Source organism: Taurulus bubalis (assembly GCF_910589615.1).
Source record: "Taurulus bubalis genome assembly, chromosome: 4".
Lineage (NCBI taxonomy): Eukaryota > Metazoa > Chordata > Actinopteri > Perciformes > Cottidae > Taurulus > Taurulus bubalis.
Window position 1 is genome coordinate 7,634,392 of NC_136592.1, and position 24,826 is coordinate 7,659,217.

At 45.9% G+C, this 24,826-nt stretch overlaps 1 protein-coding gene across 1 annotated transcript; it reads right to left on the bottom strand.

Moving 5' to 3' along the window:
* Nucleotides 1–306: 306 nt before the first annotated feature.
* On the bottom strand, nucleotides 307–23,323 carry mmp15b (matrix metallopeptidase 15b; the record flags this gene model as incomplete). Its single annotated transcript, XM_079216649.1, has 10 exons — nucleotides 307–824; nucleotides 2,215–2,333; nucleotides 3,129–3,279; nucleotides 6,011–6,149; nucleotides 11,014–11,210; nucleotides 11,863–12,024; nucleotides 15,012–15,319; nucleotides 15,416–15,538; nucleotides 15,889–16,037; nucleotides 23,204–23,323. The coding sequence occupies 10 exons, from the start codon at nucleotides 23,321–23,323 to the stop codon at nucleotides 307–309; spliced, it is 1,986 nt and encodes a 661-aa protein (XP_079072775.1).
* Between the last annotated feature and the right edge of the window lie 1,503 nt (nucleotides 23,324–24,826).

Genomic DNA, 24,826 nt, shown 5'->3' on the forward strand with positions numbered 1-24,826 from the left:
ATGTGCAAACTTCTCTCATATAAATAGACTACAGTCAACGCATTGTAGAGCACCAGGGAGGTTTAGGGTGGTGTGTGTGTGTGTGTGTGTGTATAAGTAAGACATTACGCTTGCTTTTAGTCTGTGTGTGTGTGTGTGTGTGTGTGTGTCAGTACAGTATTGGATCTACTACCACGTGAACTAAGAGCTGCGGGAGCCGCTGAGACGGATGCATCACTGGGAGGAGGCCTTGAATAGGGAAGGGGAGGGGCGGTGTCTATGGTCCGATTCAAGTTCAAAGTTCAGAGTCCCCGTGAGTTCAAGGGGTCAGACCCAGTCTTGCAGCGAGCGCTTGCAGTGCACCAGCAGCCGCGGCGCCCCCTTGCTCTGCAGCGTGTTGATGATGGCGTAGATCAGTCCCAGGATGCACAGCACCAGGACAAGCGGGATGGTCACCATCAGGATGTTCATGGTCCGCTCCTCGCTGTCGTCCACCTTCAGCACCACGTCCACCTCGTTGGTGTTCTCCTCGCGGTCCTCGCGGTGGTCTTCGTCTTTGCCGTTGTCCGACCCCTTGCCCGTGTTCTTGTCCGTTGCGCCGCCGTCCGTCCCCTCTTTGCCCTTGTCGCCATCTCGTCCGTCTGCGTCCGGGTTGAACGGCGGGCGGTTCAAGTCCGGTTGCTTGCGTCCTGCGTCCGCGTCCGTCTCTCTGTCTCTGTCGGGGTCCAGGTCCACGCTGCAGCCCATGAAGTCTTTCAGGATGGACTTGGGGTAGCCCGGTTCGCTCTTCATCCGGTGGTTGTCAAACTTCCAGTACTTGGAACCCTTGTAGAAGAAGGTGTACGCTGGAGAAGGCAAGAGCAGAGGAAGACGTCAGCCAATTTAAATGAAATAGTTGTCATCAGAGGAGAATATTGATACCACACTCATTATAAAGCTGGAGCTAGCAGCAGATGTTATGGTTAGCTTAGCTTAGCTTAGCATAAAGACAGGAAACAGCTAAGGGACTAGCTTGAAACAGCCTTTCTCTGCTGTTTGCCAACAAGTCTCCAGGCTCCAAAAACACCCCACACCTACTATTTAGGTAGATTTTATACAAATGTGTAAACTTTAGATGTTATGGTAAGCAGTTTTTTAGCAGTTAATTGTTTCCACTTGGTTCCAGTCTTTATGCTAAGCTACGCTAACCAATTACTGGCAGTAGCTTCATATTTACCATATATATATATATATGAGAGTAAATGGACTGTACTTGTCTAGCGCTTTTATCTTTCTCGTCTTCCGGCCACTCAAAGTGCTTTAACACTACATGTCATCATTCACACTGATGGGAGGAGCTACCAAGCAAGGTGCCACCTGCCCATCAGGAATAGCTAACCATTCACACATACTCACACGCCACAGGCACTTTGGGGTTACGTGTCTTGCCAAGGAAACATCGACATGGACTAGTGCAGTGATTTTCAACCACTGTGCGGGAAAATGTCCAATTTCACTTAATCGGTCCCCAAAAATATTATTTAGTTGCCGCAAATAATTTTCCATTGTTGAGCGTCTGAGTCTGGAATATAGTGGCTGGCCTAGTAATTAAATACTCTTCCATGCCAGTAGGTAGTGCAATAATTACCAACCATATATGCTGTATTATGCGACAATGTGACATTTTGTAACTTCTTTTGTTTTTTTTTATTGAAGGAAATGTGCCGCGGCTCAAACAAAGTTGAAGAACACTGGACTAGTGGAGCCAGGGATCGAACCGCCAACCCTCTGAAGGACAACCCTGCCATACTACTGAGCCATAGACGCCCTGGCATCAATCTTCTTCGAATGAGTCCGTTTCTCAAAATATCAAACTATTCCTTTATTAACCCTAAAAAAAATCAAATCAAAATGTTTATTCATCTCAAATAAATAGCTGTTGAAATTAAAAATTAAAGTGTGTTCTGTCCTTAACAAAGACTCTGCTTGGAGACTGGATCGCACTCTGGCGGAGCACAGCAAAGCTAAAAGCATTTCACATCTTGGCTCAAATTCACACATACACCGTCCCCTCTCTCCCCCGATGATTGCGTGACCACACCCTGATTCTTTGTTTCAGGCGTGTCTCTGTCCTCCCCCCTCCGAGCCCCCCAGCCCCTCCTTGCCCTTTTCAAAACACACACACACACACACACACACACACACACACACACACACACACACACACAGAAAACCACTCTTCCTGTGTCAGCTCACCGCCATCATCGCTGAGGAAGGCCCCCTTGGGAGAGGAGGGCACCGACGACCCCCAGACGTTGATTGGTTTCGGGTAGCCTCGGTCGGCCAAGCGCGACTGCTCGTTGAAGCGCCAGTACCTGCAGAGAGCAGCGGAGAAGAACGTCGTCACCACTTCAAAGCCCTCGAAACAAACTTACAGAGCAGCAGGACATGACAGGTCTCTAGGGGTGTGCACGACTGTACGGTTTACACTCGACATTCAAATCTTTTCGGCGTGTAAATGCACTAGTGAACCTGAAGCAAGTCAGTTGCTTAGCTTAACACGCACGGGGCAGTATTCATGTGGAAAAAATTTACAAAAACTCCATAAAATGTATTATTAAAAATACACATGAACATTCTTTAAAGCTAATCTAAAGGGAATACATCCAATGTGCTACAGCTGGAGTAGTTTGATAGGAACCAGACTGTGTCCCCTGTTGCCCTTGTGTTTACATTTCCATGAACCATACGTGGTCGGCTAAGAGAGGCTGTAAATAGATAACGCTAGCTTGCTGTTGTTTCGCAGGTATAATGTTCGTATTTTAGCGTGTTAGCATGCTAACACAGCACAGCTGAAGTGCAGCTGAGGCTGATTGAAATGTAATTTAAATGACCTGATGATGGAGTTAGATGAAAAGTAAAGTAGTCACTAAAAGTGAATGGTAAATTGTAAATGGACTGGTTCTTGGATAGTCTTCCGACCACTCAAAGCGCTTTAACACTGCATGTCATCATTCACCCAGAGACACTCGAGCCACACTGCTAGCATTGCTAACAAAAGACTGACTCCAAGGATAGCCAGTCAAACTAATCACCTACTAATGCATACTTATATAGCAGGTGAATTAGAGGGCTGTCATGTGATGCTGACAGGTTGCAGGCTACATTACCAGTCTCCTTGGAAGAAGTATGTGTAGCCGGATGGCTCCCACCAGATGGCTGTGTCTATCCGGTCGTAGGGAATATCTTGACCGTAATCAACCAGCTCCATTGGATAGCCCTGTTCCAGGTTAGCCTCCCGGAAAAGCCAGAATTTATTTCCTGAGGAGAGGAGAGGAGAGGAGAGGAGAGGAGAGGAGAGGAGAGGAGAGGAGAGGAGAAGAGAGGTGCTTAATGGTGCTTACATGGGTACATTCCCTATCCACCCCCACTCATAATAAACCTTATGGACTCTGGAAAATATTAGCACACACCATCACACTGTATATGTTACGTGCTTGCTGGCACAGAATATGTTCAATAATTGAAACTGAATGAGGGATTTAAAAAAAAAGAGAACAATAAGAACAATCAGAGGGGCCAGAACAGCATTTGTGCACTTGTAAATGATGTGAACGCAATAAGGATTTGTTGGCAGGCAATCATAAAAACAGAAAGGCATAGAAGGAGCACACCACGGACTCTGGAGTTTAGGTTGAGCTTGTAATTATCCATTAGGAGCGGCTTGTCTAATGTCAGGCTGGAGGGAAGGCTTTATTGTTTCTTACTGTGTCAGACAGAGGGACTCCATTCCTGCTGGCACCAAAACATCTCTGCTCTTGGTCACCATTACATATATACTCTTGGTTACCATTACATCTCTACTCTTGGTTACCATTACATCTCTACTCTTGGTCACCATTACATATATACTCTTGGTCACCATTACATCTCTGCTCTTGGTCACCAAAACATCTCTGCTCTTGGCTTCAATCCCTTCTCTGTATCTGTATGTAGAATACATTACACATCCATCCACCTCTGGGCCCCTTGCTCCTTTTTTTAAAATGAAAGCGCTCCACTCAGCATCTGGAGAGAACAAGAGGCTGACGCAATGCTTCCCAGGGCTCGTGTCGTGCACTGGCTCCTGATGTAAAATCCCATGACTTTCCCAAACTTCTCATCACCGTGTAACTGCTGCTATTTTTCTCCTGGGATGAACCAGTTTGAGACCGCGGGGTAACACAATAGCAGTGTGAGAAGATAAAATGAATTCATTTCTGTCCGGATTACATTTTACAAAATGGATATTTTTTCCCTATTGAGAATACAAACTTGATATTCATGCTCATTGTCTATATTTACACTAAATGACTGAGAAATACAAAAATTATAATAGTGTTTTATGGAAAGAGTTCTTTATTTGGCCTGTGTGGGAAGATGGGATTCAAAAGCAACATTTCGTGTTTGCTTTTGCAGGAGATGTAAGGCGTTTAGTATTTTGTGTACGTTTGTTTTGTGTGTGTGTGTAGTCTTGACAAAAGATGGCCCTAATTTCACAAATTATTTTTCGCAATTACGAAAAAACAGTATCTACCGCCATATAGATATGTAGTCTGTGATATTTGTGGGTTTCTGATTCAATGCAAAATGCATGCTGTGACAGTGTCTGTCTCAAAATCAGCTCCCAGAGCATCTGCACCATTTTTGACTGAGTCAAATAAAAAAAATAAAACCTCTGCTTGAGAAAAGACTGCTGTCTTCACGCCGACAGAAACTGACTGATCTGATTCGTCTATTCAAAGGTCTGAGTTTGTCCCCCCCTTCTCTCGTGCACTCGGGTCGGCCAGTCCTTCCTTCTTTTTTTCCCTTTCCTTCCTCTTTCTTTTCTCTTGTTCCTTCTTTGCTAATGGTCTGCAGCCAAGTGTCACACTGAGAGGCTTGCCGATGACATCATCCTCCTCCTCCTCCTACTCATCATCATCATCAACAGCTGCCCTTAAGCCTGTAGCTCCGAGAGTCGAGCCGCATGAAAAACAAGGTTCGTTCGACAAACTTTATCCACTGTTGTAAAAGACAAGCTGCCCTCAGTGACTCACAGGGCAAATAATGAGCTGTGCTAAAAGAGATTTATACTCTGCATGTAGAATACATTATGTTTGTTGAAAACAAGTTCCAGAATCTGTTTTTACGTGATGGGATGAAATGACTGCGGAGCGTCCGAATGTATTCAGGCTGTATAGGAGAAACCACACGGCGGATGCTTCTCCATGCGGTTGACGATGTTATGTCCCACATGCTCATGATACAAACTCTGCACTACCAGAACATTGCAATATCTTATCTGATGAAAAGAGAAGCTTTTTTCCACCTGAGCGAGCTGACACGCAGCTACAGACTGACTTATATGATTTATGTATACAGTATTCTTATGGGGGTGTATTTTGTTTATACTACAGTATCTTTGTGTTTCTATATTTGAGTATGAAAAACATTATGCAACCAGAATTACCACCTGGTGGTTGTACGTCTCCGCTGACCAGTTAAATTGCAATTTACATCCATGTCTGTCCAAACTGCCATCGCTTTATCATTGTTATCATATTAGACATTTGTGTGAAAATGTCCTAATGAGCATATGGAGGACTGCGCCAAAAGCGATTGTGTTTGTGTGTGTGTGTCAGTTGAACACAAAATAAAATGTTGAAAAGCAAGCATTGATTTGAGTTTTATTTTGCAGGACATTTGTAGAGTTTTGCCTGTGTGTGTGTTTTCATTCTTGCGTGTACATTCTTTTGATTTGTGTGTTGAGTTGAGAAAAAAACTGTAGTATTTATTTTATATCAATTAAAAAATATGATAATTGCAGGTTTCTGCGATGTTAAACGATGCAATACTTCTTCCCTCACCGAGAGAGTATAAAAGCTCACAGTTAATGGTGCTGATACACAATCATTTTATCTCTAAAACACAACGAGGAATAGATGATCCTTCCTGCAAGCAAACCCCAACACACAACATAAATCTTCCTCAGTACTAAAATGTTCGCCGCGTGCCAGCATTTGCTGCTTACCTTTAAAGAAGACGAACCTGCCGTCGTGTCTCTCGTAGGCAGCGTCTATGTCTCCGGGCAGACCCCTCCAGAAGTGGCCGATGGGCATGGGGTAGTTATCCAGAACCCTGTTCCTGCGCACCCGCCAGAACCAACGGCCCTGAGGGGAAGGAAGGAGCCGGTGTGATTGAGTGTGCTTCGTCTCTTATCGTCGGGTGAACACAGCTTGAAAGACCCATTGGTTTCTCTTTGTCCTTCTTAAAACCCTCTGAACCCCAAAAACTCAGTGGGATTGAAACACATGTTGTGGTTTTTTCAAACCATTGCCAAAACGACACTGTTTATCTATGTAATTGTTTATTTATGTAATTATTGACAGACCTTTCTGACTGTCTTTGAACACATCATGTGTGACGAACGCAACCAATACAATGCCAAAAACATTTTATTCTACATTCCCAAATAAGTCGTTTGAATTGACTAGATCCTGTAAAAAACATAAAATTCTGCGATCCTCAGCGCAACTAGAAAGCCATGATTGACTCGGTGAGACCAACAGTCACGTGACAACAACTCTGTGAAACTGCAGTACACAGAGCATTGAGGAGAGGACTGGAGAGGCTGTATGTGGAGGTTGATACAATGTGAATACTTCAATGTACATAGCACAGTCTCCATTTTATTTTCCTACACTGGTAACTCTGTAGACACTTGAAATAATAATGTACATATAGATTCCAGTGTTTTCCAATTTTTGTAAAACAAATTATCAAAGAAATTCAACTTGCTTTTTTATCTTTTTGATGGTGTATTTCATGGTACTGCACAAAAGACATGTTTTAGTTCACTCTCCTTCGAGCCTTGGTTGTGCTCCTTCTAGAATCAAGGCCACCGAGAGCAGAATGAGAGCAAAACAACTGATTTAGAGGGTTAACTCTTGGGGCTGGAAGCCAAAGTAAACCAAATTCAACACGCATGGCTTCATATCTCATTCTTAGTATATTCCTCTGAGGTGCGATGCTTGATGGTCATTATGCCAAGCAAGGATATCTAGACCAGAACGTACAATGAAGTAACAACAGTGGATAACTGACGGGCTAATAATAGCCATGTCTCCGCTCTGGTGGCTTTATTGCACCGGATACCAGATAACTTTTTTAAAATAATTGTTGTCAGTGTCAAGAAACAGGGAAAAATCCCTGCTGGCACATGTGAACCCGAGCACAGAGCTCATAGATCTGCTCTATATGCTGCGCACACGCGCCAGCAGACAGATTTACACCAGCGGCCCTCAGACCCATTCATAAGTGGTGAGTCAGGAGCCCTGCTCGTCCTGGATAATGTAACGGTGGAATGCTCCGTGCTGCTTCTTTCTGGCAAGCACAACCAGTTTTGTCCTTCACGCAGGACACTCTGGCAGACGGGACGCCGCGGAACGGAGCGCAGCGGAGGCAGCTAAGGGGGGACGAGGAGCGCCGAACAGGCCGCACGCCCCTCCGTTTGTGTGGTCTGACAGCCGGCTCCTTTTGCGTTGGCCAGATTAAGACTGAGTTGACCATATTAGTCCTCGGCAGAACGGAGCGGATCTCCGTGTGGGAGGGTTACTATTGAGCCCTGCTGGCTGTCTCTGTGCCCAGCCCTCTGCTGTGAAGAAGTACTCGGAGCGAAGAAAAGAAATGACAGCGACGTTCTTCTTATAATGGACAGGGCTTTGTGGAGATGAGAGAGTGGTACTGATGTGAGGGTTGCTTCCACTCACACAGTACGCTGGTAAATCTTTCTGCCGATGCAGAGCGAGAGCCGAGAGGAGCCATGTCTACCATTAATGAGTGCAGCTTCCTCAGAGCGGAGTGGAGGCATTGCAAATCTATATGAGGACAATTTGAATATGCAGCACAGTTGGAAATGTACAGTGCTGACAGACAGTAAAACAAAGGAATTAATAGCAGTGAATGCTGGCTGACAACATGACTACAGGAGAGAAAAGAGGGCTTTCCAGCCTTCGTCTGGATTGCATCCCCTTTAATAATGTAAATCCAGACGTGCGCCGATACGCAGCCAGCTCGGAGACATCTGCCACACGGGCGCCTCCGTGAGGCCGTACTTCAGGAAAAGCTGTGCTCTGAACTACATGCTAACGTCTGCGTGCCGACAAGCTCGCAAAGGCAACGGTAACATGTTGATGTTCGGCAGGTTTAACCCAGGCAGCAACCTCCGGTTCAGCCGAGTGAAGCCGATGCAGAAGTGTCTTAAAACTTGCATTCTCTCTACTGATCAGCAGGAGGCGACTCCTCTGGTTACAACAATAAGTCAGAGACATAAGTCTATGAGAAAATGAGGAATTCAAGTGACTCTGGTGATCCCCTGACTTTTTCTCTAGCGCCACCATCAAGTTGAAATTTGGGGCTTTTAGTGAAATATGCAGACGGCAACATCCGGTTCTGTAAAGTGAAAACAATCCAGTGCTTTAAACTTCCATTCTTTCTGAAAGTTGATAGTCTGGTTGTATAGAAGATGTCTATGAGAAAATAACTCTACTTCTCTCTTGATTTATTCCCTCAGTAAACATTGTAAACATGAGTTTATGTCTCAATCTCTCGTTTTAAGTCTTCTTCAATACAGCATGATGTTCATTTAGTAAATTATTATTTAGAGTCAAATAGACAATAAAGCAGAGTATGCTTTAGGGCGGGGCCACAAGGTGATTGACAGGCTGCTGCCGCAACCAGAGTCGTATACGGCGTCTCTACGTCACTCTTCCGCATTCCCAATGTGGTAACTTACGCTCATTGGTAGTAAAATAAATAAATAAACAAACAACAATATGGCAACGGCTGTAACCCATAAATCACTGAACTTGAGGCTTCAAAACGTCAGTCCACAAACCAATGTGTGACGTGTGACGTTCATACACAGTCCGTGGTTTAACCATGTTCACTGTCGTGCGATAGCATGATTACATTTGCTGATGCAAATACCATTGGAAGACAAAAAGGGCCGATTGGTCTGCCTTCCCTCTGACCAGGTCGTCTGTATCCGTTTAACAACTACCGGAGGGCAAGGAATAAGCATACTTTGGACACTGATTAACGCTATCCAGACTAGCTTCATGACTGTTGATGAAACCCAAGGATATAGAGATCACTGGCTGGGATGCAACCCAAGAGCACGAATAGAACCGTTTGACCACATGCAGCACTTGTCCAGGCAGCCGTACGCCAAGTCTTATTACTACTGGTCAGTGTCAGAGACACTTCCAGTCCCAGAGAGGAGATATTCATAGGCTGATCTCTGTGCGTCTGGAGAGCCGGGCTCTGTTATATCTGACTCTTCAATAATACTAATGCAAACAGAAGCACCTGCATCAGATTTTTCATCAGCTCAAAGTAGTTTCATATTTCACTCTTGACACAGGCTCGTCAAACGGCTTACTGGGATCCAGTTCAAGATGTGGCTGATAGCTTAATACTGTTGGAGATACTGTTCAGCTGTTTGAATCCCTACCACTGCTGTTCCCTGTGAAATGTCACATATCATGACAGCGTTTCATTTTCCTTTCCTTTCCTGGGTGTTCTCTGTCCAGCTCTGTCCGATATCTACGCACCTCTTCAGCGTCCAGCGCGGCTGCCAACACTGGACACCTCCTCTGACCCTGAAACACAGCCTCACTTATCTCTGTGGAGCTCTTCGGGATCGGTGCGGCGACGCTCTATACATAGTCGAGCTCCACAGAGATAAGAAGCCCACAGGGAGAAACGGGCAGTCATGTTTGCTGCTGAACTTTCAGTTAATTCAACTTTGAGAATGACCACATCTCTCTCTAACGTCTTGTGTCATCGACACCGCAGTCGGACTGGATGCTCTATGAGCCGCTAGAGCAGCCAGTTACACAGAAACAAGAGCAAGCTAGCTGGCTATTTAGTTATATCGAGCGCCTTTTTGTTGAAACGTTCATTCAAAAAGTTCTACTTTTCACAAAGTCCATGCGATCCAAAGTGTCACTTTTCATAAACCGACCAACCACAGACCGGATGAGGCGGAACATAGAAAAAAAGTGCTATACAGCAAATTTCTAAATGTTGTTATGCATGAATGGTTATGATTGTTGACAAAAAAACAATACACAAAAAAAATACACAAAGTGTTGGTTGTGTATTTCTAAAACTGCTTTATCATCCAGTTATAATTATTATTATACTACTGGTAATCCAACATGTTATTAAATTACTTAAAACATGATATCATTAATATGTGAATATTGTACTATTTCTACTGATCTATTCCAATTCAGTTATTGTTATGAATGTTGTTCAGTAATCTTGTTTCCATAAATGTGGCTTAGGCAGTGTGGGTGGTGGTGCATCGCTGGGAAAGGTGTTGGTGGTCTAAAGGTCCGGGGCCATTTTTCACTCCTAATCCGTCCCTGATCGACCAGGAACCATTACCTCCATGATAGGTGAAAGCACTTAGCATGTGAATAACAACATGTGTGCACGTGACTGAGTTGCATAATATCAGAAGACCTTAAAGATTAAATAATGAATAGAGAACAGCTGAGAGCAACTTCAGCCAGCAGCGAAATGACTTGTACTGGCAAACAGTTTTCTAAAACATACCTCCTGAAGGTAAAAAGCCAGCTAATGGTGCTTCGGCCCTCATGAATGCTTTTGTGTGGGTCCAGGGGCTCTTTAATGCAAACACCTGACCACACTCCACCCTTTTAACAGCGTTCCGCCTCATAAAAGACACTGGCCCTGTTGGTTTACAATCCTCAAGGACCTGATTGAAAACAGGCCCCTTGTTGGCTGTGCACACGCCATTTGTTTTAAACTGGTTGTACAGAAAAGGATGACTAATTTATTGACACAGTTAAGCTGTCAGGACAGCTCCTCTGCTGGAAGCCCACTGAATTTCCAAGCAAGGACATGTAATAAACCAATGTGGAGGTCAACATACCTCTTCCAAAGTTGTATGGTCATAATCTAGAAGGTGGTGGCTGAAGTTAAAATCCTTAAACCATTTACCTTGAAGACGAACATCTCTCCTCGGAGCACAGCGACCGTGTCAAAGTTCCCTTCACAGATATTGGGTCCGTAGTGGTCTGGTCTTTCGGTGGTCCTGGGGCGGTCAGGGTGCCGAGGAGGTGTCTGAGGCGGCCTGGGATCCGGTCGACGGGGTGTCACGGTGGGCAGGGCCTGGGTGGGGCCGCCGTCCGGTAGACCTGCAGGGACAAAGGAACAGGAGGGGGGTTAACATGCTTGCATAATGACATAAGATATAGGACTGGCTGAGGGAATGAAGAGAGATGACCACACAAAAGCTTGCATGAATGAATAACAAATTCATAATTCATGAGAGTTAATTCACGGTGTGGTTAGTATCAAAGAGTCAAAACTGATTGAAGGAATAGTTAAACACTACATGAAATACATCTGTTCGTTTTCTTGCCAGGAGTGAGCTGAGAAGATTGAAACCCCTCTCATATACAGTACATCTGATGGATACGGACGGAGACGGTTAGTTTAGCTTTTTTCGAGCAAATGAAAAACACTCAAAATACGAGATGGAGAGAGTCTGTAACCATAACTGTATAAAGGCGTAACTAAAGGGGTGCTGAAACATTTACACAATAATATGAATTGATGTACAGATCAGATTAAATGAGCAGAACATACATGTGTAATTTAGTGAGCTTTAGAGGTATTAGTAAAAAAAAGACAATCCCCTGCTTTCAGTCTTTATGCTAAGCTAACCGTCTCCCTGCTGAGACTTCATATTTAACTGATTTTGAGAATGCTATCAATTTTCTCATTCAACTCTCAGCAAAACCTTCCAGAGACGACATACTATTGCTTTAATATTTAACAACCCACCATAAATCTGCTGTATGCCTCGATGGTCGTCCTCGGGCAACTGGAAGTTCTCCGTCTCCATCCATTGGTAAAAGGGAGCCATGATAGCCAGCGGGTTGTTGGAGTGCTCTAGACCCAGGGCGTGGCCCAGCTCATGGACCGCAACCAGGAAGAGGTCATTACCTGTGTTGACGAAGCAAAGACACAAGTTAGGGGAGGACATAATAATCTCTGGGAAAGGGGATTTCTCAAGTTTATTCAGAAGAGGAAAGAGAGAATACATGTATCCCTCTGCATTCATACAGTACGTGTATGAAAATCCCTTATGGGACCGCAGGGGGAGCAGGAAGTCCTAATACATCCAATGTACTGTATAAGAATGGCTGCTCATTGTTCACTCCCAGTGATGGTGCCAATACAAATCTCCACAGATCAGACACTAACAATAGCTGATGTGAATCAACATACATTTCTAACACTGCCAACCAATCAAAAGATGCCGTTGTCCAATGCAACAACTACACAATGACAAGTCTGACACACAGCTGACCAGCATATTCCCATGAGTTCATCTCTGAAGTGACTTTGGGTTACTTCCCCTCAGTCAACATCTCTTTGTTACTCGGCCCTGATCTCTGTGAACTTTGAACTACAACTTGCCGTTTTGTGTGGCGCGATTATCCGACCAGATTGGTCAGATTCGCTCGTGAGATGTTGGGGGAATTGGGACCTGGTGATGTCACTGCTGGATGCCTGTCCTTGTGCATCTCCTCATTTGCAAAAGAAACACGCACACACACACACACACACACACACACACACACACACACACACACACACACACACACACACACACACACACACACACACACACACACACACACACACACACACACACATCTCCCTCGCCATCTGTAATTTCAGAGTCACATGAACGTCTCCGTGGCGTCCTGAGCTGCAGCCAACGCTCAAGGGGAGAAAACAGCGGAGGGCGAGGCAGAGTGCTGGAGATAAAGAGGCCTTTGTAAAGGTAGCTGTGACAAACGCTCAGTTCTAAAGAGAAAAGCAGAAGCAGGCTTCAATAGTCTCGGCAAAGTTAGGAGTTCAGCCAGTGCAACTATTGCCATTTCTGACGACACACACACAGGTTTTGTCTTTCAAGTCCCATTTTTAACTCTCCGAGGCATTGTTTGCTTGTTTACCACGTCTCACACCTCGTCCATCAGGGGTTGACTCGCTGTGCAGGACACGCACACTAAAGCAGCGCCACGACAACCAGAGAGCACGCTCCTTAAGCTTGCTCTGCCTTTGGGCCAGTGACTTAGTGCCATCAGTCTCATCTGACCCCAAACAACCAAAGCCTCTGACCGTTGCATCTGGGCGGGTGAGGTGTGTTTTAGATGTGATGAATCACGTAAAGGCTCTTCGTCCGTGCAAAAAGACGGCTGATGAATCGCATCGTGCGTCACAAGGTTAAAGGTTTGTTCTTTGCTGACAAGTGAAACTGAGCTCAGGGAGAAAAGGAAAGAGAAACAACCGTGACTGCAAAGGATGGTTGAAAAAAAGGATTTGTGCTTTGATATGTCAGCTGACGTTGCATTCATTTCATTATGTGTTGCTGTAGCTCCTTAGGCCAAAGTCTGCTTCTGTTTGACCCCGCCCAAAAGAAAGTCGCGGTTCTGATTCCCACTCGAGGACACCTCAGCAGGGCAGATGATAACTTGCCATGGCTCCTCTAGCCTCCCTTCTTAGCTCAAACCATGCTCCTCTTTCATGTGAGGTTAAGAGACAATCCACTTTATTGTTGTGTGCACCAGAATATGAACAGTGGGTCTGGAGGAGGTCTGTTGAGCAGTAAATGGGTTATTTGTCCGATTCATTTATTTAGTCGAAATACATTTAGAAAAATTTGAAAAAGTTAATTTTGTTTTCCCAACCGGATTTAGAAATGAGTTTGGAAGAAAGAAAAAAATGCAGGAGTTTAAACGTGGACGTCATGTGAAAGGTTTTACTAATTAGATGTGTCAGGATAGTAATTGGGGTCTGCTTTGCTTTTGAGCTGTGTAAGTAGTGCGAGGCAACAAAGGGAGCTCTAAAGGTCTCCCCAAGAGGAACACACTCCCACTTACTGTGGCATTCCTCCGTCCCTGTGATCTGTCCTGCTACACATCCCACACACAGCTGATCGCAGAGATACACACACACACACACACACACACACAGCAGACACAGACAGACAGATGAACTGTGTGTGTGTGTGTGTGTGTGTGTGTGTGTGTGTGTGTGTGTGTGTGTGTGTGTGTGTGTGTGTGTGTGTGTGTGTGTGTGTGTGCGGATAACAGGGCAAGAAAGCCCATTGTTGCAACAAAAATAAATAAATCCCTCAGCAGGGTTAATGGGTGCACAGCAAGAGGAGGAACTCTGAAGACTTTCTGAAGATATTTTCTTAATCCTTACTGCTGCATATGATTAGCTGCGTGCGAGACATTGGTGTGAAGAGTTGTAATTGGGTTAGTGTTCATCATAAAGAAAGTGTTGAGATGTGTTTGGGCAATGGCTTCAGCAAACTGAAGTCCTCAAAAGTACAAACATGTGCCTAGGGCCGCTGGTACGGATGGACCCCAGAGTTAATGGATCAGTGCACGTTTGAGAACCATAAAGAGGTCGACTATGAACGTGCAGAGGTAAACGGGAGCCTGACAAATGAGAGACGATGTAGCTAGCTGAGCCGTGCCAACTCTAGTGAGGGACGGAGCAAAGCGATGGGGACAGCTGTTTGCTATCTGCTATACAGATCTATTACGACGGCTACGCGACACGACGCCGGGCTGCAAACTGCTGCTCGGCTGGAATGGACAAGGGCCTAAATAACTCCTAAATCCCCTAAAGACCGAAAGAAAAAGCTTCACAGCCCTGCAAGCTGTCCACCCACCTGAAGCCGCCATACAAGACGGCGTTTCTGCTTGTAAAAACCTCTCCTCGAAAGGTGTTTGTTGTAGATTAGCAATGTTTGGAACAACATGTTCTTCCCACTCTATCCCCACTATATTCTGCTTTCACTTATTTTCCTTTGTAGTGTTTGGTTGTGACTAAAAGAAGAACGCCGCTGTCCCAGAAACAAATCCACAACGCGACAGGCTTTCCCAATTCCACCGACGGTGAGCAATTACCTTGTATGTTCTGGTTTCCTATGGTCCACGGTTCATCCGAGTCAAAGTGGGTGTCCCCACCCATTCCGGGTCCGGGGAAGTAGGCGTGCGCTAGGAAGCCTCCCTCCCCATCAAAAGGAGAGCTGTCTCCATGGAAACCCGAGGCGAAGAAGATCATGATGTCGGGTTCCTTGCGCCGTCCGTATTTGATCTCTTGGTAGGGAATCTCGTCGAAGGTCAATGGGGTCACCTTCTGCCAGACATTGAACGCCCGGCGGATGGCTTCGAATGAGTTGTACTCCCCGATCTTGGGAGTGTAGTTCTGGATGCTACGGGAACAAATGAAGGCAGAGGAGAAATCATGTCGCTTCAAAGTCAATCAAAGTCCTACAACTAGTAAGACTAGTAAAGCGCCTTTTCGTTACCTGTAAGTGAGGTGGCTCTTGTTCCATTTATGTCCCGTGAGGGCGTAGCGCTTCCGCCGCACGTTGGTCTTGATCTGGCCCCCGAACTTGTCGGGCACGCCGCAGCGGGGTCTCTTCATGGCGCTGAAGGAGTTAAAACAAAGTCAGCAGCGGGAAGGGGAGCAGATGAAGGGGGAACATGATGTTAAAAGCTGCCCCTTCCTCCTCTTGATGTGTGTGTTCTTTGTGTTGTTTAATTTAAAGCTGTGAGCCGCCTGGTGCAGCCAGCTCACTTGATCCTGTTCCTTTGAAGGAACCCATCCTGTCCTAGTTATGCTGACACATTCTAGACCAAATCAATAATTCCCGTGGCTTTGCAAAATTATCAATTTAACCAACGCTTGGGGTCCAAAATGTGTTGCAGAACATTGGTCCATAGTCCATGTTTTGATTTGTGTTTGTCTCATGAGTGCAAGTGTTTAATCCGTGCTAACCTGATGGTCTGAGGGTCCATCTGTCCCGTGACCTCCAGACTGTAGAACTGCTGCATGTCGCTGATCGCATTGGACAGGATCTGAGCCGATCGCATGGTGGACATCTGTCTGCTGGCCTGAGGCAGGTAACCGTACGTCCTCAGCCATGACTGGAAACGGGAGGAAAAACAGAGAGGTCTGATACAGAGTGCTCGTAAAAAAAAAAATGTGATACTGAATCAGAGCTCACTATTTACCCAAAGACAGAAAGAGTCCTCAGTAAGCTTTTAATCCCACACAGACGTCAAATCTCAGAAGAAAGACACTTTTTACATGATCTAGAAGTGAATTACGACAAGAAAGCTGAAATAGAAATTATAGGAAGTAACTGAAACTGTTTTATGAGCTAATGGCCATTTTTTTATTTGACAGCTGACAGTCTGCAACACAGTGACATTTCATTTTCATGACATGCCCTGGTGCTCAGACGGACATCCGTTCCACTGCGAGGCCTTCTCCATCTCACTGTGTTCTGGGAGTGTGCAACTGGGACGTGGGGGTGGTCTGGGGGCGCAGACTTTAGGGAGAAAAAGTGAAATTGAACCCAATCACAGATGACGCAAAGTCTATTCCACCTGTTATGTGGAAACCTAATATGACACACACACTTGCACATCGGTTAATCTGAGACACCAGATAGGTCGACACATGGACACACTCCCAGCGGGAGGTGCAGCAGGTCGTGTGTCTGAGTGTGCATGTGTGCTCGCGCACGTCTTTCACAATGCAAAACACAGCTTGATAAGCTGTGTTTACTTATCCACTCCTTAAATTCCCTACTCACGTCTGCTCAGTCCTTTTCTCTCTCTCTCTCTCACACACACACACACACACACACACACACACACACACACACACACACACACACACACACACACACACACACACACACACACACACACACACACACACACACACACAAAGGGGGCTCATTTGCTGTATGTGTATCCCACACAAACAAAACGTCCCCACAGTCCAATGAAAACGAATAACAAAGAGTATCCCAGTAACCTCTCTCCTCTCTGAGACTCCTGCGCTGTCTGCACTCTTCAATAGGGCCGCATGTAATAAAACTCACCGAAGAAAGGAAGGAACGTTATCGACACAGAGCTGCCGGCACAAAGTGACTCTCCCAGTTCGGTGATGTCAAACCTCGTCCTTCCTCCACCATTCGAGCAGATTAACGCACGTAACGCCTGATCAATCAATCACTGTCGATTGCTGAGCTGAGTCCGACAGACCCTGACGGCGTCTCATCCATCATCATGATCATTGGGATCAATTACGGCAGGAGATGACTACTGTCAGCCATTAAATATACGGGCCGCTGTTGGGGGAGCACCTCTGCAGGTTGAGGATTTACATCAAAAGTTCTTCTGGCGGCAGCGAAAAGTCGTCCACATGCACTTAAATAAAGCAAGTCTCGGTATGCTTCTTCGCTTCTCTTTAATTTAGAAAATATATTCCTTCAAAATGAATCTTTCAAATTGAACGAAAGCCGATGCAGAAAGACATTTTTGTGCAGTGAAAACACGGCTAACTCAAAAGGCAGCGAGCAAGTGAGGCAAAACTCTTCACCTGAGAACCTTGTGTCTTTACAGTCTGTCTCTCTGGCCGCTGGCCAACCGGGAGGTCGAGGATGCACGCAGCGCTTGTGTGGTGAGCTCTCTGGGTCTGCTGCTCTCTGTGAGGCATTCTTCTAGATAGTAGCACGTGCTAATGTGCATACTGTACAGTGCAGAGCTCAAACACTATACTGTACTATAACGTTATGTCCCCCCTATACCATCCCATTATACTTCATGCTGCCCTATGTGTACACACAAATACTTCACTTTGGTCACTTTAACCGTTGCTGGTCAATTTATGTTGGAAGTCTTCTGCTGCTGCTGTCGCACCAAGTTTTGCCCTAGGGACCAATTAAGAGTTATCTCATCTTGTTCGCATTTTATTAACAACCCTATTATTTCCTTATGGAGACATTAGAGCGTTTAAAAAAACAAAACTACAATCCGGATAGCATTTTAGCATCCCCGTCTGTGTTTCCCTCGTCTCTCTCCCTTTCTGGCAGGGCCTGTGTTCGCTCTGTGTGGGAGTGTGTAGCAGCAGCAGGAAGAGGAGGACAGAGGGCTGAACTGGTCGTGACCCTGACCCACCTCTGCCTTTAGGATAAGGAAGCTTCAACAAACACACACACACACACACACACACACACACACACACACACACACACACACACTGTCCAATGCAAACATACACTTCCTGACACACTATGTAAATACTCTCTCTGTCTCTCTCTCTCACACACACACACACACACACACACACATACATACACACACACAGACGGGGGAAACAGGTGGCAGGGTTCACGAAACACTCTTCATCTGGAATTTCATTCGTGACACAATAACAGCGGCAGCGGCAGTGGAGAAACTTTAACAGTAAGCAGTCGTGGCCAGATGTTCATGTATCTGTAGGAGAAACCCGGCATGGAGCGATTCCCCAAGAACAGAACGCCAAACACCAGGACAAAGACTCAGAGGCTGCAAACAGTCCAGTGGCGGTCAATCGGTTTAATAGCTAGACGCCGCCGGTGTCACCCGAGACTCTCAGACGAACGTGTCGTGGTCACTTGCAGTGACTCCAGCTGTTGAAAAACGCTGCTGTGTCCTTGTAAAAGCCTTCAATCAATATTGAAATACACACTTATCTGTGTTTATGGTCCACGTAGGTTCGTTTGGAAGTCACCAGTAAACACGGCCACTCCCTAAGCTGAAACCCCTGTTGCAATACGGACTGTGACAACCGAGCATGCAGCCAGGCATCATGATGCTGGTCACAGTTCTGAGGTCGTTCAGATGATGTCAGATGTAAAAAGGGTCTCGATCGTGACAGTCGACTAAGAATTCCGTTGATCTAGTTAACGGTGAAAATGAGGACAGATATTATCAGCTGCAGATATTATCAGCTGTAGCTAGCAAGCATTCGCTAACTGACGTGGGTTGAAAACTCCATCTATGACTGAATTGTTTTAAAACTAAAACCCTACAAGTCTTCAGTATGCACATGAAGTGTAAAGCTTCAAATAAATAATGTGTCGCTGTTTGTATCTGTCTTTGCTAACGTGTCTTTATTTGTTTTTTCCATAAAGTGATAAAAAAAAGGGACACCCTCCAAACTCTTTAGAAGCAGAGTATCGTTCTTACTGCATAGATTCCACCAGTTGGGTTGAATTAAATACATGAATTTACGAAATGACAAAAAAGAATTCCACAAAAGACACATCGTCTAAGCAGTACGTCATGTCAGTTAATGGTTCATGCTACATCCTGCCTGAAGATAAATAATAAAAAAAATGTAAAAAAAAGAAAGCGCTTGTTGTAATGCAGTCGTACAACCTTGTTCAACACTTTGGGACAAACAAAGGAGTTACATCGCAATTCCCATCAAAAGTCCCCTAAAAGTAATTTAAAGTCCCCCCCACCCTCTCTGTGATCTGCATCTCCACATGGTCGTCATTGCAGCAGTGATAGCACTTGATGGAAAAGGGAAATGGCTTCACGTCCGTTGACATCCGATGATGTCTCTGCACACGTTGTGTTTACGACAGGCGGCGGTCGGGTAACGCGCTGCATGCTGGGGTTAAGACGTATGGCGGCCGAGCGCTTCAGTCTGGCCGCTCGCCTTCCCTCATCAGCCGGGCTGAATACAAAACAAGTCTCAGACAACAGCGGGAACGGGGGCCTCCGCTATTAAATCTTTCAAAGAGTCCTTGAGCTTACCTGCCAAGACCAGGCCCAGCAATATACAAGGAGTTGTAAAACCTGCCAGCAGTGTGTGTGTGTGTGTGTGTGTGTGTGTGTGTGTGTGTGTGTGTGTGTGTGTCCACCGCAATGTCAGCCAAGATACTAACAGAGCTTTTATTCCGAGGCTTGGTCTGCTGCCATCTCTCACCCCCAAAAAGTCCAACCAAGGAGGACGAATCAGTAAGAGGAGCAGCGGGAAAGACAGAGCGACGGACAAACAGGGGGAAGAGAATGGAATTTGTTCAGTTTTAATATTTTTGCGTAGCATGCACGGAGTTAGAGAGGCCCCCTTTCTTCTGCACGCAAAGGCGATACAGAGTTGTGGGCAGATGTGTGATGCATGCGGGGGTCATTCTGCAGAAGCGTTGGAATTGTCCCAAAGCATATCAATAAATGCCCGATCACCCTAATGCACGCTCAAGAGTCTCCACTTAACCGCCCTCGCGCCATTCCCCTGCCTCGTCCTGTCGCTGTAGCAACGCGAGTCTTTGTGGACATGGTGACGGCCAATCGCAGGGGAGCGGGCTGGAATGCGAAGAGACAGCACGCTGCAGATTACATGGATACAAAGCGGAGAGGAGATTGAGGAAGTTTGCCCCGTTATGGGCAGCAGTAAGCCACAGATGTGCCGCTCACTGCGCTGATACCGCTGTGCTTTAGCTACTAATTGTTGTTGTACACTTTTTAGGATTCTTCTCCAGGTGCAGACGGTCGTATCGGGACCACGCTTCTTTCTCCCGTCCTCTTCCCTTTCACAGTTCTCTCTCTCTCTCTCTCTCCCCCCTCGGACAAAAGGCTCCATTGTATTTCCTGGGATGCCTTGGAGTCCCGGTGCACCAGCATGCCTGTGCACTGTCTGTGTCTGTGTCTGTGTGTGTGTGTGTGTGTGTTGCGTGTGTGTGTGTGTGTGTGTCAGCGAGAGAACAGCTGTCACATTCAGCCATCACATGCTGCACAGCTGAGACCCAACGCTGCCGCTCCTGTCAGCTTCCTCCCTCCATGTTTGTCTCCCTTTTCAGCCACAGGTTTATCTCAGCCGTCTCTTCTCTTCACACAATTATCCTCTCTCTCTCTGTCCCTCTCTCTCCCCCCCTCTCCCTCTCTCCCTCCTTCCCTCCCTCCCTCCCTTTCTTTCTTTCTCTCTCTCCCTCTCCTTGGCTTCAGCCTCCTGCCTTCCCACCTCATCCTTTTTATCCAGACAGAGTGGGAGTCCAGGTCCGAGCCCTTCACACATGGCTTGAACTACATCAGGTCTGGGGTGGAGGCGACGGCTTCTGTTTCCATATCGACCAGTCGTGATTGCAATCTGGTTGTCTCACACCTTAGCTTCACCGCTGTCTTTAAAATAGATGCTTGAGCGCATGTGAGTAACAATGTCGAAGTCCCGATGCAACGGATATGAAAAATGTAGAATACGAGAGTGCACTTTCGATGCTCGTTATGGATGTTACCCAGAGGCCATAAGGTGAGCATAAGTAACACAGCTTTTGTGCTAGCCATGCCAACGATGTGAGCCAGAGCTTTGGCGTGATCAAACCTTGGAGCTTTCTGCAAGCAAAACAGTTCAAGTTACGAGAACAAACGATCAACATATATATAATTCAAGTGATGGCTCCCTTTTAAAAGTCAGTTTGTCGGTGCGAACCATTTCACCGCATCATGCCCCTTTTCAACATTATTATCGAACATCTGGTTGCATCCTAGTTCAAATCGTAATGCCTAATATTTGCTTATTCTACCCCTAAAATCGACAATATACAAGCCTCACATTCAACTCTTCACCACAGAAAAGCCAGCCTGTTTTCTAAAAAATGTAAATGACGAGTGACTTCATGAAAGCCGGGTCTCCCCCCTCGTAAAGATGAGTGGGCCGGTCGTGGAGATGAGCGGCCCGTCACACAGACGAGCAGCACGTACCTCTGGCAGCTGCTTGTTTCAACGCCAACGCCGTCTGTTGCTGCTAACACACATTCAGATCAGCTGAACTTGTCAAATGGGAAGCGACAGGTGCTCAATACCATTTCCCACGAGGCAACACAACAACAACCACAACTCTGGTATAATAAAGGGACTGCTCATGCAAACAGCTGTGTTCTGTACATTAAGCTGTTTTTAAAGGGAGTAGTGTGTGGTGCCCTCTTTATGTGTTCCAGGCTTTGTAATTATGTTGGTTATTAAATAAATAGCTGTCCAGTCAAATAACTGCTGGGCGGGGGCAGCTATACTGCACCGTGTGTCCGGGATGCAACGCACTTGCAGATATCCATGCTTGTAAGGAGCGTGTCAAATGTTTGATAGACAACGTGGGTAATGCAACAGTTACTATTTTCAGCTGACACACACACACACACACACACACACACACACACACACACACACACACATACCTTTAGCAACAAGTGCTGAGGACTTTTTCAGCAGTCTACGCGTTGTGTAAACCCTCTTGTCTGAGTAAGACACACTAGCAAACACCTGCATACATACACACACACACACACACACACACACACACACACACACACACACACACACACACACACACACACACACACACACAAATTACCCCTTCAGATGATGTTGCAACTTGGCTGACAAGCAGACCCCCTCACCCTGGTCACTGAGTTTGGTAAAGCAAGCTCACCTCTAATGACCGGGGGTCTGTCTGTCTGTCTGTCTGTGTGTGTGTGTGTGTCTGTCTAACAACGAGCAGAAGCTTCACCACTAATCATCTCTCTCGAAAACACAAAAACACAGAAAACAGGTGCAATGAGCTTTGCTTTTTGGGTATCTTTTCCTATTCGCCCAGAAAGTTTGAGAAACAAACCTATGAATTCTCGCACATTAATTATCAAAGGAACCAACAAGTGTGTGGTTTTTTTTTTTAGAATGATGTGACAGTGCCCAGGAGAAGGAAAACACAACCTCTTCAATAAAACATGTCGGATTACTGGAAGAGGTGGAGGTCCTATAGATGGAGAGTTGTTAAGGCTTGGATAAGGTCATATTATGCCAGTTGACTTTGCTAAACAACGCTTTTGTTTGTGTGTTCAGGGTCTCATTATAATAACAATAATGCAATAATAATTAATAGTAGCATCATAAACCGGATGTTGTGCACTGGATGTTCCTGCGTTAATTCTGATTGGCCAGGTCGAGTCTGAAGCTGTGACACAGGTTTAAGTACCACCACTCCGTGTTTACCTGATTTAAAAGAACCACGCGGCTCTAAATAAACCCAGTCGTAGCGTCCCGGCCTATAGAATCATGTCTACAGCATCACACTAGCCAGGCGAATACCACTGGAGGTATGAACCCGGCCACCCGCTGCTTGGCACCGGGCTATCGGCTCATGAGGGCGCATGCGGTGCATTTACGTTCCTGTTAAAGTCAGCATCTAAGCTCCGCTGGTTCTGGGTTTAACTCAACCCTCACTGCTGGGTTGTTGTGTTTGTTGTTGTGTGTCTTACCTCTGAATTGAAGGTGCCGTCATCCTCCGCTCCCCGCGCCACGAGCGCGCACAGCCACAGCGCGAAGAAAGTCCGTCTCCAGAGCATCCAGACGCAGCTGCTCCGCGAGGCGGACGCCATGCTACCGGGGCGGAGGGCTCAGTAGACGGCTGCAGTGCGATGTCTTCGGGGAGTTTTACTCGCAGTATTTTGGTAGTTGTATGCGGTAAAAGTCCCAATAAAATAGAAAAAAAGAACTATAAAAAAAACCTACTTTAATAGTACTCCCTAGAAAGAATGCTACGACAAGACTTCAACAGTGCGCGAGCGTCCTGGGAAAGAGCTCCATGCCGGTGTTACGGTCAGTGCCGCGCGACAAACTGAGTTGAGTTCGCTCATGTGTGAGCCCTCGGAGCGCGCGCGGTCTCACTTGCGCGCGAGCCACCCAGCAGTGGGTCAATTACTAACATGTTCGAGTTCCGTGAACAATGCCTGTCGGTGTGCAGTTAAGATTCCGCCCTGAGAAAGTTGCGAACTTTCGCCTAAAAACACTAAACAAAAAATGATGGGCAAAGTTGACCCGACTCCTTCTGGCAGAAGCTTCGTGCAGTGTCGTTGCTGTAAAGCGAACACGGCAGTTTTAGCTCGCGACCTCACTTGTAAAAAAAAAATATATATATATATATATATTTATGAGCCCTCTACGTCCAGTTTTCCCTTTCCCCCAGAGGAAGCCGATACTTAGTTTTAGTTGCTATCAGTCACGTCCCGGTTCAGCGGCTCCGTGCTGTCGTCTCCCTACCGGAGCAGGGCGGACTGCGGCTCCGCTGCTCGTGGGGTTTCGGCACCTTTTACGAACGCTGAGACGCACGAGCGTCAAGTGTGACGGCACGGCAACGAGGTGTCGTGCCGTCATGACTTTCACAATAAAAGAAGCAGAGTAGCCCGACTCCTTCTGACTAGGTCTGCAAATGTGAAACAGAACAAATACAGAACGTTTTTTAAAGACATATTGACATAAATACGTTTCCCTTTTTCAAATATTGTCATATCAACATCACAGTTTAAAACGTTGAGAGGTTTGAAGGGGCAGCTCATGGAAGAGATCACCAATGTTAGTTAAATAAATCAGTGCGGTAATATTTGACATAGGCAGTCAGTGTGCAAATCACACTACAAACCAAATCTCTTTGTTTTTGTTGGAATTATTAAGTTTCTTTTGCAGGTATGCTTACGTTTTGGCTCTTACTTTGAAGGCAACACTTTTCCGGCATTGTGTTATCTTTCTGTGTCCGACTTGATGGAGCTGACCAACTACAATGCGCTATCAACCGGACGGATGGAGGTGGAAGTGGGGAGGGAGGAAAGAAGCACACGTACACACACACACACACACACACACACACACACACACACACCACAATCTGAATACCACAGGAAGTAGGCTCCTGATAAGATGTGAGATTTAAAACCACCATTATGTGTGATAAAGTATCTGTAAACTCACTGTTCATTAACCAATATGTTAAGTTTCAGAGACTGTAATGTGTCGTCTAGGGCGGCAGCACACACAACAACACACTTATATGTTTGCAACAGCATCTTTTCTATGCCTGTTCTGTTCTTTGCATATAATGTATGTCT